Source organism: Ictalurus punctatus, chromosome 17 (genome assembly GCF_001660625.3).
Source record: "Ictalurus punctatus breed USDA103 chromosome 17, Coco_2.0, whole genome shotgun sequence".
In the NCBI taxonomy this organism is placed as follows: Eukaryota; Metazoa; Chordata; class Actinopteri; order Siluriformes; family Ictaluridae; genus Ictalurus; species Ictalurus punctatus.
The window spans coordinates 18,824,485-18,839,107 of NC_030432.2; the positions used below are offsets into that span (position 1 = coordinate 18,824,485).

The 14,623-nt window shown below is 38.4% G+C and overlaps 1 protein-coding gene across 2 annotated transcripts in view; it reads left to right on the forward strand.

Moving 5' to 3' along the window:
* Positions 1–1,024: 1,024 nt before the first annotated feature.
* LOC108277575 (ephrin type-A receptor 4) overlaps positions 1,025–14,623 on the forward strand; it is a 55,720-nt gene continuing 42,121 nt past the window's right edge. For both annotated transcript variants that reach the window (XR_008398216.1, XM_053687306.1), the window contains exons 1-3: positions 1,025–1,312; positions 2,353–2,420; positions 6,121–6,784. Coding sequence is in view for 1 of the 2 variants with exons in the window: in XM_053687306.1 (XP_053543281.1) it covers positions 1,222–1,312; positions 2,353–2,420; positions 6,121–6,784 (823 nt within the window). In the remaining variant the exon portion in view is untranslated. The remainder of the gene's footprint in view (positions 1,313–2,352; positions 2,421–6,120; positions 6,785–14,623) is intronic.

Genomic DNA, 14,623 nt, shown 5'->3' on the forward strand with positions numbered 1-14,623 from the left:
TAATACTTTTCATAAAAATGTCTATCTCTCCCTTCTCTCTGTCTTGTTCCTTTCCCCCTATACCTCTGTTTCTCATCTTTCACTGTCATTCTCTCCGCCTCTCCCCCCATAGCTTACATAATGATAATTAAGTTAGAAGCATATAGCAAGGCTTTGATATATATACTGAATGATTTTCATCTCTGATGAATGAGTACAAACATAATGTTAATCATTGTGTCTGGCTGCTTTTCCCTGTAAATAAACACATTTCACTCAATAAATTACATGGTGCAGTAGTGCTTGAATTTGATTATGTCATGAATTCATCAATGCACAGTCTAAAAATATTATGCTAAATAATATTCTGAATAATATTATGTATATTTTTTATTAATAGTTAACACTAACTATCTAACTAACTAGCACGTTCGCCTCACACCTCCAGGGTCGAGGGTTCGATTCCCACCGTGGCCCTGTGTGTGCGGAGTTTGCATGTTCTCCCCGTGCTGCGGGAGTTTCCTCCCCCAGTACAAAGACATGCATGGTAGGCTGATTGGCATGTCTAAAGTGTCCGTAGTGTATGAATGGGTGTGTGAATGTGTGTGTGATTGTGCTCTGCGATGGACTGGCACCCTGTCCAGGGTGTACCCCGCCTTGTGCCCAATGCTCCCTGGGATAGGCTCCAGGTTCCCCGTGACCCTGAAGGAAGGATAAGCGGTATAGAAGATGGATGGATGGACAAAGAAGTTCGAAGTAGCAAAACCGGAAATAAGCATGACAAAGATTTATAACAATTTATAATTTACATAAACAAACAAACAAACAAACAAACAAACAAATAAATAAACAACATTATTAGGCTTTTCTTCTTCGTCAATCTAAAGATGCTTATTGTCGAGGCAAGGTCTATTTGAAAAAAATAATACATTTGGAGATAATGGTTAAATTAATGAACGTTAAAGACCTGATTTTGATTGGCAGTCGCGTCACCAGACATAACCACGCCCCCTCAGCGCTCGGAGCGTAGCTGTGTGTCCTCGCGCGCTCGGCTCAGTGCAGTGTTACAGACAGGGACTAGAGCGATAACACAGATACGGATATATTTATAACGCACGCGTATTTATACACACACACAGCGAGAGCGTGTCAGAGATATACACAGAACAGACAAAAGAAAGAAAGAAATACACAGAGTGAGAAAGAAAGAAAGAAAGAAACTGGACCAGAAGAGTGTTGCACATGGCCGGGATTATTTACTCCATCGCTACACTTTTATTTGGGATTTCCGCGGGTATCAGCACCCTGCAGCGGATTTATCCTCCAAACGAAGGTAAACAAGTGACTGTTACACAGAGTTAACACCTGCAGTGTTCACTTAACTCCTGCATCTTCAGCTGGATCAAAAAATAAACACTGCTGAGAGTATAAAACTGTATCAGTCCAATAAATTCACTATAAACCAGAGCTTTCATCAACCCTGAAATAACCGTGCATAAAAAATAAATAATATGTCATTATGTATTTTTATCGTATATAAATATTATTTGATCTGTTTTATAATGACACTTTTGTAGAATTGCTGCACTGGTTAATGTCATATCTGCAGTTGGCATGAGTTTAGTGCACCTAATGAATAGCCTAACATGGTCTTAATAAAATAAATAAATAAATAAATAAACACACTGTTTCAATGTAGCGTTTAGTTTTTTTTTTTTTCTTGTTTTTTTTTGGGGGGAGGGGGGGGGGGGGGGGTTGTTTGTTTTTTCCTAAAAATGCCAGATGATATAATCTGTCCTTTCTTGCTGAATAGTTTTCTTTCAAAATGATTTCTTTTTTTCCTCTGCCAGGTTTTGTAGAGAATATGTTTCTCTTACTTTAACAAAATGATCTTCAGGGCACACACATAAATACTGTTCCCGTTATTTTGGATGGATTTGAAGGCATTGTCACAAGCACCTTTGTCAGTAAATGAAATCCAATAGTTCACTGGCTGAGTGTTGCAAGAAAAGTTTGAAAAACATAATTAATCCTCATCGCAGGACTTGCTGTTGTTTTTATTTTTAGCATGATTTATTAATTACTGCTTAATATATTATAAAAATGTCATACCACACACCTAGTGGAGAAAAACTGCCCTTCAGAAATTTTTGTTTTGTTTTGTTTTAAATTCGGACCTCAGCAATATCCCTGTCACCATAGCCTCGGGTTTCCCGTACACATGAAACAGATCAATTCTGGGTTGTTCTTTCTGTAACCTCAGGCTCCTTCCTGTAATGCAGAGTGGTTAATGTGACAGAACAAATTCACAGGTACGTTTCTTCCTGTATTCTCTCTTTTAAGTGTTTTTTTTTTTTTACTTTCATATCTCAGTTACATTGCTGGATTCGAGATCCGTGCAGGGAGAACTGGCATGGGTGGCGAGTCCGACGGAAGGAGGGGTGAGTATTAAAGAACCAGTTCTCTCTCTTCCTCTCTCTCTCGCTCTCTTTGTCTGATGGGAATTCAGATAGCTAGGTTACTGCGACAAGCATCAGGTTTCCTAAATAGTGCAAGGAGACAGAAATGGCCTTTGTTGGGAAACTTTATCCCTCAACTTCCAAAAAAGGGGAAACTTGGCAACACTGAAACTGTGAGCGGTTCCGTGTGTGTCTCTGAAAGAACGGGGCTTCAGATCTTGTAGGTCACTGGGTTCTGTCTGATAGAGTATGCTCCCTCAGTCCTGCTGCTTTCATGCCCACTATTCATGCATACCTTCTTCCTGAGCCTTCAGATTGACAGAAATGGTTGGCGTCTGTGCCAAATATTCTCCTGAGAAATAGCCTTTCTCCAAAGAAGAGAGCTCAGACTCAAGGTTAAAATAAACCACAATAAGTTAACCTCTGTTGCCATTAATACCACTACTAGCCATGGACATGTGATCCAGTTCTTTTGGAAATGCTTCATTGGCTGTGCTCTGTGATCACCTGTGTGACTGACAGCTCTTTGGCAGCGATGGTGGGAGGGCATTCAGCTCTAAATACGGCCAATTAGCTTCTTTCTCCTCCTGGTCTGCTATCTCTGGACAGGGGCACTTATCAGTAACTCGCTTCATTGGCCCTCAGTGCACACAGGACAGGAGAGAGCTGCGCACATTGAATTACTCCCTTACACTAGAGACCAGATTGGTTTCACAGCTATTGTCTCTTCATTGCTCAATTTGCAATCTGATTTTGTGAATAATTGAGGAGATTATTTATTGTAGAACAATTTCAGTCTGGACACATGACTGCTGATAGTTTTCAGGAGCTTTATGAATAGAAAACCAGAGTATAAAACAGTGACCGCCACAGTGCTCAGAAATAACAAATAATCTACCATGGATAAGCAGTGAAATAACCAAACAAGCAACATAACACACTTTGAATCAAGTAACCAGTCAACAAACAAAATAACTAGTCAACCAACCGAGAAACAAAATAACCAATCAACCGACCAACAAACCAACAAAATATTCTGTTGACCAACCAACAGATAAAATATCCAATCAACCGACCAACCAACCATCAAAATAATCAGTCGTCAAAACCATCCAACAAACAAAAGAACCATTTGACCAAGCAACAAACAAATTAACTCGGCAACCAACCACCCAATAAATCAGTTGACCAACCGACAAATAAAATAAACAGATGACCACGCATCCAACAAACAACAACAGAACCGTTTATCCAACTAACAAACAAAATTACTAGTCAACCAAACATAAAACATAACAACCAATCAACCTACAAAATAACCAGTCAACCAGTCAACAAATAAAATAACCATTCACTTAAATAACAAACACAATAATCAGTCAACCAAACAAGAAACAAAATATCCGCTTAACCAGCCAACTAACAAAATAATTATTCAATCAACCAAGAAATAAAATAAATAGTAAACGACTCATCTAACAAGCAAAAGAACCATTTGACCAATCAACAAACAAATTAACTAGTCAACCGACCAACAAATAAATCAGTTGACCAACTGACAATTAAAATAAACAGATGACCACGCATCCAACAAACAACAACAGAACCGTTTAACCAACCAACAACAAAATTACTAGTCAACCAAACAAGAAACATAACAACCAATAGTCCAGCAAAACAACCAGTCAACCAACCAGTTAACAAAATAAATATTCAACCAACCAACAAAGAAAATAACCATTCACCTAACTAACAAAATAACCTTTCAACCAAACAACAAACAAACTATGCACTTAACCAACCAACAAACAAAATAACCATTTGATCATCCACCCAACTAAAAAATAAATCAGTCAACCAACCAACAAAATCATAAACAACAGACCAATAAACAAATGTGTGTGTACACAATTAGCTTTTAATGATTTTATTAAGGGTAAACTAGGTAAATAGGGAATTACAGGGCTGCACAATTCAAAAATATAATTAGGTTTGTGATTGTTTTGAGAGATATCATGATTGTAAATATAATTTGTTGGTAACAGTGATTATGGTAATACATATGGGCTCACCATGGAAAAGCCTGATTGATCAGACTGCATGAACACCTGCGACCTGCCAGAATGCTCACAGCATGCTCAGTTCACTTCCAGAGCTGAATAAAACAAGCCAGGCATCATGATGAACCAGTAACATATCAATGCACGTAGTTCATATTTCCTCTTTTATATGTTGCCTTTTGTTGAGGAGATTGGGTGTAGTGCTTGAAATGTTTGTAAATCTTGCATTGCTTTTCACAATTTCAATCTAACCTCCTGTCAGTCATCTTATTATTTTTTTTTATCTTTTTTTTTTTTTTTTTTACAGTAACCGTGCTGATCTGCAAGATTGTTTTTATTAATTTAAATAAATGACCCCGTTAAAAAAAAAAAGTGCACGCCCTAATAGGCCACGGTGTTTCTCTGAAGCCTGTTTCACCTACTGCTGAGTCACACACTTATGAAGTGCCATAGAAATCCTTGTAGAGAAGATATTCTCGTCTCATAATTCTAGACAAACACTACAGTGTGTATGCATGGCAGAGAGCTGTATAATTTACATATTAGAAGAAAAGCAGATGCTGCAGATCCATTGAGTGTAAATTGTGCTTTCAGAAAGGTCTGTTACTATCTTCGGATTTCATTTGTATTTAACATTAAGAAAAATAATTCATTGAAAAATCAAGCAGTTGTTAAAAATAGGATAATGACATAATGGACTAACGTTAAATGACCTACTTCCTGTTATACAGTTATAATATGGTTGTGCGTCACCCCTTAATGTTGTTTACAGGCTATCTATAATTGGTCTAAATCATGGAAATGAATTTGTGAGACTTTTCTATCTATTCAATTCTATCCAAAATGCCCCAAATGTAGCGTTCATTGATTTCATGTAATACACAGATTATAACAACTACTACTACATTAAAACAGTCTAAAAATAATACTAATAAATGACATGCTTTTTTGTTCTTACAGTCTGTAAATGAAACATTTTTTTTTTAATCTTATGGGAGTGATGGCAGTTGTGTCAAGGCTTGTTTGCATTTACAAATCCTTGCTTTGGTTGAGATTATTTATGCTCATACTTATCTCGCAATTATAGGATTTTCTGGACACTTTTCAGAACATGCAACTTTCATGTTTGAATGGTTGCCAGAACTCACTCATGGTTATGAGTAAAATATCTCACTACTATCATGGTTTGGCATGAGACATCTGTAAAGAGCTGAGGGGGTGTGACTAAAAAAAAAAGAGAAAAAAGTGAGTTGTGTCTGTAAACTGTCACAACTATACACAAAGAAACAATCACCTGTAAACCCAAAAAATAAAGCATAAAGGACACACTCAATGCGTGACTAATGAAATATAAGTTGTAGTAACAAGCTTGACGACGAAGTTATGAATTCAGAAAAATATTGTTTGGATTATATTTAATTACTTAAGTTATGAACTCCATACATATGAAATGACATCCAAAAAAAAAATAGTATTTTTTTTAAAACACTGTTGTTTTATTTCGTTAATGGTGTTCCTCTCTCTTACAATTCTCCCACTTCTCTCCTAATGTATTTCCTTTATTTCTATTTTTTGCCATGGTAATGTCAGTTTCTCTGAAACATTGTCCGTGTGATCCACAGTGGGAGGAGGTGAGCATCATGGATGAGAAGAACGTCCCGATCCGAACGTACCAGGTTTGTAACGTGTTGGAGTCGAGTCAGAACAACTGGTTGCGCACGCACTGGATGGAGCGCGGCCCGGCGCAGCGTGTCTACATAGAGATCAAGTTCACGTTACGTGACTGCAACAGCCTACCTGGCGCCACGGGTGCCTGCAAGGAGACCTTCAACCTCTACTACCTGGAGTCGGACTCGGATGAAGAGCACGGTGTACCCGAGCGCCGCTTTGCTAAGATCGACACAGTGGCGGCAGACGAGAGCTTCACACAGGTGGACGTGGGAGACCGTGTCATGAAGCTTAACACAGAGGTGCGCACTGTGGGTGCGCTCAGCCAGAGGGGCTTCTACCTGGCCTTCCAGGACGTGGGTGCATGCGTGGCGCTTGTCTCCGTGCGAGTGTTCTATAAGAGATGTCCGCTGGTCGTCAGGAACCTGGCGAGCTTCCCTAATACAGTAGCAGGTGCAGATGCGTCGGCGCTGGTGGAAGTGCTTGGTGCGTGTGTGGAGCACTCAGAGGAGCGCCAAGAGCCCAAAATGTACTGCGGTGCCGACGGGGAATGGCTGGTGCCCATCGGGACATGCTTGTGTCAGCCTGGATACGAGGAGCGCACTGGCCAGTGTCAAGGTAAAACGATCTGATATTAAATCTCTCGTCTGTTTCTAGATATTCAACACAGTCCTGTCTCTAGATAGTCATCCTTCTTCCTATTTCCAGATGTTCATCTATCTTATGTCCCAAGATTTCCAGCCTTTTTCTGTCTCCACATATTCATCCCATTCTTTTCTCTAGGTATTTGTCTTGTCTCGAGATTTCCAACCTTGTCCTCTTTCCAGATATTTCTTTCCGATGTTCCTCCCTTTTTTTCCTTCTAGATATTCATCCTATCCTGATGTTGGTCTTTCCTCTCTCTAGATATTCAGATCCATTATTTTCTCCGTGTATCCCTTTTTTTTTTTGTCTTTGAATATTGACCTCTTATATTTGCTTGAGAAAATAACACATTCATAATATGGGAATATTCTAGACATCAAAATAATCATTCCTGTTATTAGATATCCTGTTTATCCAGAATATCCATCTCTCTAATATATCTAGATATTCGGCCATCTTTTTTTTCCTCTAAATAGTTAAATAGTAAAATCCCTTTCCTCTCTCTAGATATTGATTCCTTTTTTTTCTCTCTTGCCATTCATCCTTCCACTTCCCTCCCTTCCCGTTAAACATGTTCATGTCTCTACTGTAAATATTCAGCACCCTCCTGTCTCTAGATATCGATCTTCTTTTTCCTCTAGATTCTGCTTCTGACTTTCTGATATTCATCCTTTTTGTGTCTCTATATATTCAGTGGACTCATTTTTAACCCTCCATCGTTTCTATCCATTTATCTTTGCAAACAATCACCTCTTGATCTATCTATCCATCCATCCTTTTTTTTATTGCTTTAACGCACCCATCTGTCCAGCACATATCACAGAGGCAGCACAGTTTGCTGAGCAATCTCTTGTCATGGTTATTGCAGTATCGGCCTGCACTAAATGCATCATTAAAAGCTGTGGCTATTTTGTTTCATTTAGCTGTCAGGTTCAGTTTGTATCGATCTGAAGTATTTTGTGGTCGCTTATTAACCGAGCACTTTGAGTGTGCTGTGAGCATGCCGTGTCCTGCAGTATATCACACAGTCGCACACTCCGAGCAGGATGCAGCAGCGGAGCTGTGCGTGTTAGCGTGTGCTGAAGTGGAAATATGAACGAGTAAAGCTTGTTTAGTAGTCGTTCGTGTTTTCATCTCCTTTGTGTCGATTAGTTATCTGTGGCATCATCGGCAGTCAGCTCAACAAGAGAGCACACGGCGAGTTGTGATGACATGAAGCGCTGAATAGAGACGCACTGAAACGTGGAAAGAGCGAAAGAATGTAGAACGCAGTGCGATATGATACAAGAGACAAGTAACGATGAGCTTGAGCGCTCTGAATGTTTTTAGTTCTGCTGGAAAGATTTTGCTGTCAATCTGACAAATCCTCACACACACAGCCATGTTTTAGAAATCAATGCATTCACAAAACTCTCTGCTATTATATAATACAATATAATATTAACTAATATAAATAATAATAATAATAATAATAATAATAATAAATTATATAATGTAATTCAATAAAGTAAGGAGTTAAGACTGACCAAGAATGCTGTTATAATAAATAAATCAATGATGGGGTGATGTGTTGCTAAGGTTTTCCTACAACAGCGTGTTTTATTCCTTTAATACCAAAACACTAGCAATTAGTTATTTATTAACGAATTATGTCATACCTTTAGCCATTTATAGTTACGTTTAATGTTGTGGAACATCAACCAAACAATTTAGTTCCTGTTAACACTTTTGTTTGTAAGATTTTTAAAAAAAAATGCAGCTTGTCTTGTTACAGGAAAATCTGTAACTTCAAAAAGGAGCAGGAAGTGCTGGTACTGAAGACTTCTAAAAAAGACAACTTCAAAATGTCAACAATTCCACATATTTTTTTTTTTTACTAAATTTATGGGGAGCATTCACCTTACAAGTTGTTAATATAAAAAAACAGTGGCGTATAAGAATGAGTACATTTGTAACAAGAGCTATTGTCAGAGCTACAGTTGTAGAAAAATAATCAACACTCCGTGACTGATCAGATTCAAGAATTCAATACTCAGTTCTGATTGGCTGGAAGGGGTGTGTTCAAACCATACAGTATAATGCACAGGTAGGTCCAGTCAGTTTAATCATCGTTCTAAATTAATGCACTGGCCATGGCTAATATAATATAATATAATATAATATAATGCAAATGACACTATAAACTTATCTGTCCTCTTATATTAAATTATAATGTCCTTATATAAAGTCTCAGGAGCTTAAACCTTTAATTATTTTTTTTAAGTAATGTCATCATAATGTGGGAAATCATTCAATCATAACTACAGAATATGTTCTTTAATAAACGTCAAGACGTTATCCGGATACACTGTTCATTCATAAATGTCTAAAGAATTATAAGATATATTATATATTTTTCCTACTTCAACATATAGTTTGGACACACACACAAAAAAATAGTTTAGTAGTGAAGACTTTAAAACTTAGAACCTGGGCTGCTTTTCTAGCACTTTTCTGGACAGTCTCACATGCTGAATGTTTGTGGCTGCTTTGTTCTAAAAGAAAACTACTTGTTTGGCTGGGATTTAATATATATATATATTACTTAAAAAAACATTTTTTTGCAGATTTTCACGGATCAGTTTTGGCTATAAATTCCTTCATAGACATCAACTTCACAATTATATTTGTCTTAAACGAAAAATTCTAAAAATATCAAAATGTCTTTAAGATCATGAAAAACATTCGATGATGGGTTGAAACTTACTGTGTAGCTATTTGCACTATATAACTTTATAACATTTTTTTGCGTACAAAAGATATGGCTTCCATTATTAACTCTCAAAAACTAGATAACTAGACTCATAGTGAAACACACACACACACACACACACACACACACACATTTACACACACTTTCTCCAGGCTCCAGGGTTTCCATGGCTGTTATTAGGGTTACGGTAGCCACCCTTGACATTTGATCTCAGGGGTCAAAGGCTAAAGGTTACATTCCCTCTCAGCTCTCAAGTGTAGTTGTCCTGACCTGTTTGATGTTCCTTTGGTCGGTTCATGTTGGTATGTGTGTGTGTGTGTGTGTGTGTGTGTGTGTGTGTGTGTGTGTTTTGAAGTGTGTATGTCCATCAGAATAACTGATATGGTAATTTCAGTGATCTCAGGATAGTAATTTAGCAAATGGGGTTTGTGGTTTAAACCTGCAGTGCCAAACTTAAACTTGGACTTGGTTCATGCAAGTCCATTAATCCTTCCCTGTCTGAGGTGATGGCGGGTCACTCAGCTCTGAGCCAGATCCGAGGCTCACGTTTGGGGTGGTGTTTGTTGGAAGATGGAGGGGGTTTGGGGGTGTGAAAGGGGCAGAGCGTAAGGTTGAAGGTCACCAGCTCCTCCATCCATCTCCGGCTTCTTAGCTGACAGCGCAAGAGGAAAAATTTATTAAGACATCAAAATTCTGACAGCTGGGGTTTGACATGACACCATAGAGACACTCTCATGGGAAAGATAAAGAGACGGGGGGCCAGAATATTTCAGTTTTATGTTCCATAGTCTTGGACTTTTTCAACTTTTTAAATTCTTTAAAACTTTGTTACTTTCTTCATTAATTTTGAAGGTCCAACAGTTAATTTGTTGCACGGCACTGTGAAGTTATTGTCCTATCTGAAATTGTCATTTTATTAATGGCAAATCTATAGTCCGACTTGTCAATCTGAAGCTGTGTTTATGACGTTACTTTCACGAGTACAGTTCCCATATTATAACTCTGGATCTTAACGTCACTTGTAATTCTTCTATTTTTCTCATTTTTATTACAAATCACAATTTATGTGCTTACAGCTTTCTTGCTACTTTTTTCGACTTACTGGTTATACTATTAGGCTGGCACGATGACGCGACAGGTAGCTTTACCACCTCACCGCTCCAGGGTCCCTGGTTCACTTCTGAGCTTGGGTTACTGTCAGTGTAGAGTTCTGCATGTTCTCTCTGTGTCTGAATGGGTTTCCTTCAGGTCCTCATTTTTCCTCCCACGCCACGCCAGTAGGTGAACTGGCCACTCCAACTTGCCCCTATGTGTGAAAGACTGATGTCCCATCCAAGGTGTATTTCCTCCTCGCACCCAGCGTTAGGACAAGCTCTGGATTCACTGTGACCCTGACCAGGATAAAGCATTTACTGAAGATGAATGAATGAATGAATGGTTACACTATTAAAGCACAACACGGTCTCATTAACGTAGCATTAATTCACTTCACGATATAGAAGAGTTGGGATGAGGGGGGACTCATGTTCTACAGGTTGAGGCTACAAACTTTTAAAACGTAACATAAAATGGTAAGCGTATAGAGTCAGTCCCTCCAGGATTTTGGGGTTTGTGATCGCAGAAATGAACACAAAATCAAGCAAACTCCATAATATTCGGAGGAGCGTGCAATTATTTGAAATTAGCGCAGATTTTCTGCAGTTTTGGGCCAAGATTTGTCATATGACATCATCAGAACACACATTCAGCCAAAGCCCACTTTGATTCACGTGCGTCGAACATGAATACAGCTAAAAAAAGTCTCGTTTACCAACAAACATCACAGCGAAAGACCGTGCAATTTTCATGCAATTGCAAGTTCTCCAATGCAAGGACTTTTCTGCAAAAAATAGCAGGAAAAGCTACACAAATTGCGTCGCAAATGTGGTTGTATATGTAGGATGGGGGGGAAGTGTGAAATCATGTGAAAGTGTGAATTCGTGTGTGTGTGTGTGTGTGTAGTTGGTAAAAGCTAGCAACTGAAGTCTGTGTAATTGCTAACTTGTGCACCACCCACAAGCCCACATCCAGGCTTAAGGGACTTTTTATTTTTGACAGGAGGGTTTTCCTGGATGCATTATTACTATCAGTCAAAAGATTTTTTGTTCAGCATGAAAGCCTAGGCCTGGTGCTTCTTGCCTGAATGATTTAGAAACACACACGCACACACACACGCACGCACACACACACACACACACACACACACACACACACACACACACACACACACATGCACACACACATACACGCACATGTTTGTTTTTGTGACTTTTTATGAAATAGGATTATAAATGTTCTGTAAATAATGTATATATTTGATACTTTTTGCTGTTGTTTAGTAAAGTTAGATGAAAATATTCTTGATGCCGTAGTTTCATTGCAGCTGTATTGCTAGTGTTCAGCTCTCTGAGCGCAGATACAGTGTCTCTCACTTTCTCTGGGTACAGTCTGGTCGGTCTGACACTGGTCTTAGAAATGAAGTGAACACGGTTAGAGTTACTCTTTACCGACCCACCTGCTTCAAGCTGTTTAAGCCCTCTGCTTGGCTTTCTTTATAAAATTATATTTAATATATTTCATTTAACGTGTAAACACTCACCCGAACAAATTCTTCTTAAATGAAAAAGCCTGGATGGCACTCAAATAACCTATGTTTTAGTATTTTTCTGGTTGAAAAACAAACAAACAAACAAACAAACAAACAAAATAACAATAAATATTCTACACTTAAGCAATCCAAGTATGGAATATGTCTGAGCAAAATGTTTTGTTTGGCAGGACACATTCTAGGTGTAATTGGGAATTGCAAAGGTGCCTTGTAACAAGCAGCACTCATTTAATTTTACAGAAAGCTTTCCCCTCCACTGTGTAATTATTTACAGACATCTGAGGGCTGGGAGTTCATAAATCCAAATGTTTACAATTCACAAAATAAACATCACAAAAAAAAATTGTTTGTTTTTCTGTCTGTGACACTAATGGTGTTTAAAAGTTGACTGCAATATTTAATCACAACAACAACAACAATAATAATAATAATAACAACAATAATAATATTATTATTATTAATTATAATAATAATAATATAGACATTATTTATTTGTTTGCTTGTTTAAATGATTGTGGATTTTTTTTTATTGTTGTTAGGAATAAAATGATTTAATTCTTTGCTTCTTTTGTAATATTATAGTTTAATTTTTATTTCATCATTTTTATTTAATAAAATGTGTAAAGACCGGGGGGAAAAAACCAGCCTTAAATAAATAGAATGAATAAAAATTTCTTCCATTATATCCTCAAAATAACAAGCTACAATGTTTGCTTAGTTAGTGTGTATCACCGGTCATAAAGTTTCAGTTATAAAATAAAAAAAAAAAACCTTCAGACTGACTTCTGAACAGTCAGACTATCTTCAAAAGACCCTCCTCTTCCGTGAACATTTAACTAACCCCTTACTTCCCCCACCCCCCACCCTGCTCTTACACCTCTTCTCTACGCACTTTGCTTCTGTAGATCTCAATTAATAATCTGGTATGATAGCACTACTTGTATTTGCTAAAGGAATAAATGTAAATGTAATGTAAAGTCAGTATATAAAACTGGAACCCCAATACAAGAAGTAAATTTAGTACAAATGTAAGCTACAAGATTGACTTGTGTCATTTTTACTCAAATTTTGAAGTGTGTGTGTGTGTGTGTGTGTGTGTGTGTGTGTGTGTGTGTTATTGAGACACTGTTAACCAGGAGTACTCTCGGTACTCTGAGATTACTGAAGCTCAAAAGCACTCTGCTTTTGTTCCTCTCTCATCGGCAGCTGTCATTAGTGGTGGATCTCAGCCTAAACGTTGACGTGACGTTGAGCTAACACTCGGCTAACGTTTCTGCGCAGAGAAATCATTTCTTTACTGTCAGCACTCGTTAACAGTCTGTGGAGAGTTATAACAGCAGACGCATTTGAAAGCTCGACATACAGAAAGCATACGGCCTTGCTGCCCCCTCCTCATCCGTCTCACTTTTTTTCTGTGTGTGTGTACGTGTGTGTGTGTGTGTGCGCGCGTGTGTGTGTGAAGTGGGAGACGATGGACGGCTGAAAAGCGGGAGACTGAGTGGATTAGCATGTCAAAAGCGCCTGAATTAATAGCCTCTTTCTCTCTCTCCTGCTTTGGTCTTTCTTTGCCTCTCTCCATCTTTATTTCATACAGAGAGGAAAAAGAGAGTGGGAACGTCATAGACAGACAGAGGGGGAGAGATAAATAAAGCAGAAACGGGGAGAGAGGAAATAAAAGGACGAGACAAAAAGAGACAGGTGGATGGAGTGAAGCTGTAAGAGAAATAACGCATTCGTCTGCTTGGGGAAAAAAATCAATATATATGTCATTTTGTTGTGTAAGTTGCACTGGTGCACTAGGGATTTTACGTTACATAAGGTTTGTTCTGCATCGAATAAAGCACTGTAATGACCACAATTGGTATAGTCTAGTTCCCATATAGTTTAGTGTTGTATTGTTTTTCTCAATTCTGTCTGGACAATATCTGTATGTAAAAACATCTTCCGTTATTATATAATCATTATGTAATGCTCCTTAATGCTCCTTGCTCAGTAAAGTCTTCATTCTCCTCTCATTGGCAACCCATGACTACTCGTCCGCTGTAAATACAGTATATCTATGCCTCATGAGTTGCTTTTTAGGGGAAAAGAGCATAAGTGTGCAGTGTTGTTCCTTCCGGGGGTGGAGCTCCTATAAGGATAAAAAAAAAAAATCATCAAAAAAGCATCTTCAGGGTTGGGGGTTTGAAACCAACCTTCGCCCTGTGTGCGTGAAGTTTGCATGTTCTCGCCGTGCTTTGAGGGTTTCTTGTGGGTACTCTGGTTTCCTCCCCCAGTCCAAAGACATGCATTGTAGGCTGATTGACATTTCCAAATTGTCTGTAGTGTGTGAATGGGTGTGTGAATGTGTGTGCTGGTGCCCTGTGATGGGTTGGCACCCCGTCCAGGGTGTCCCCCACCTTGTGCACTGAGT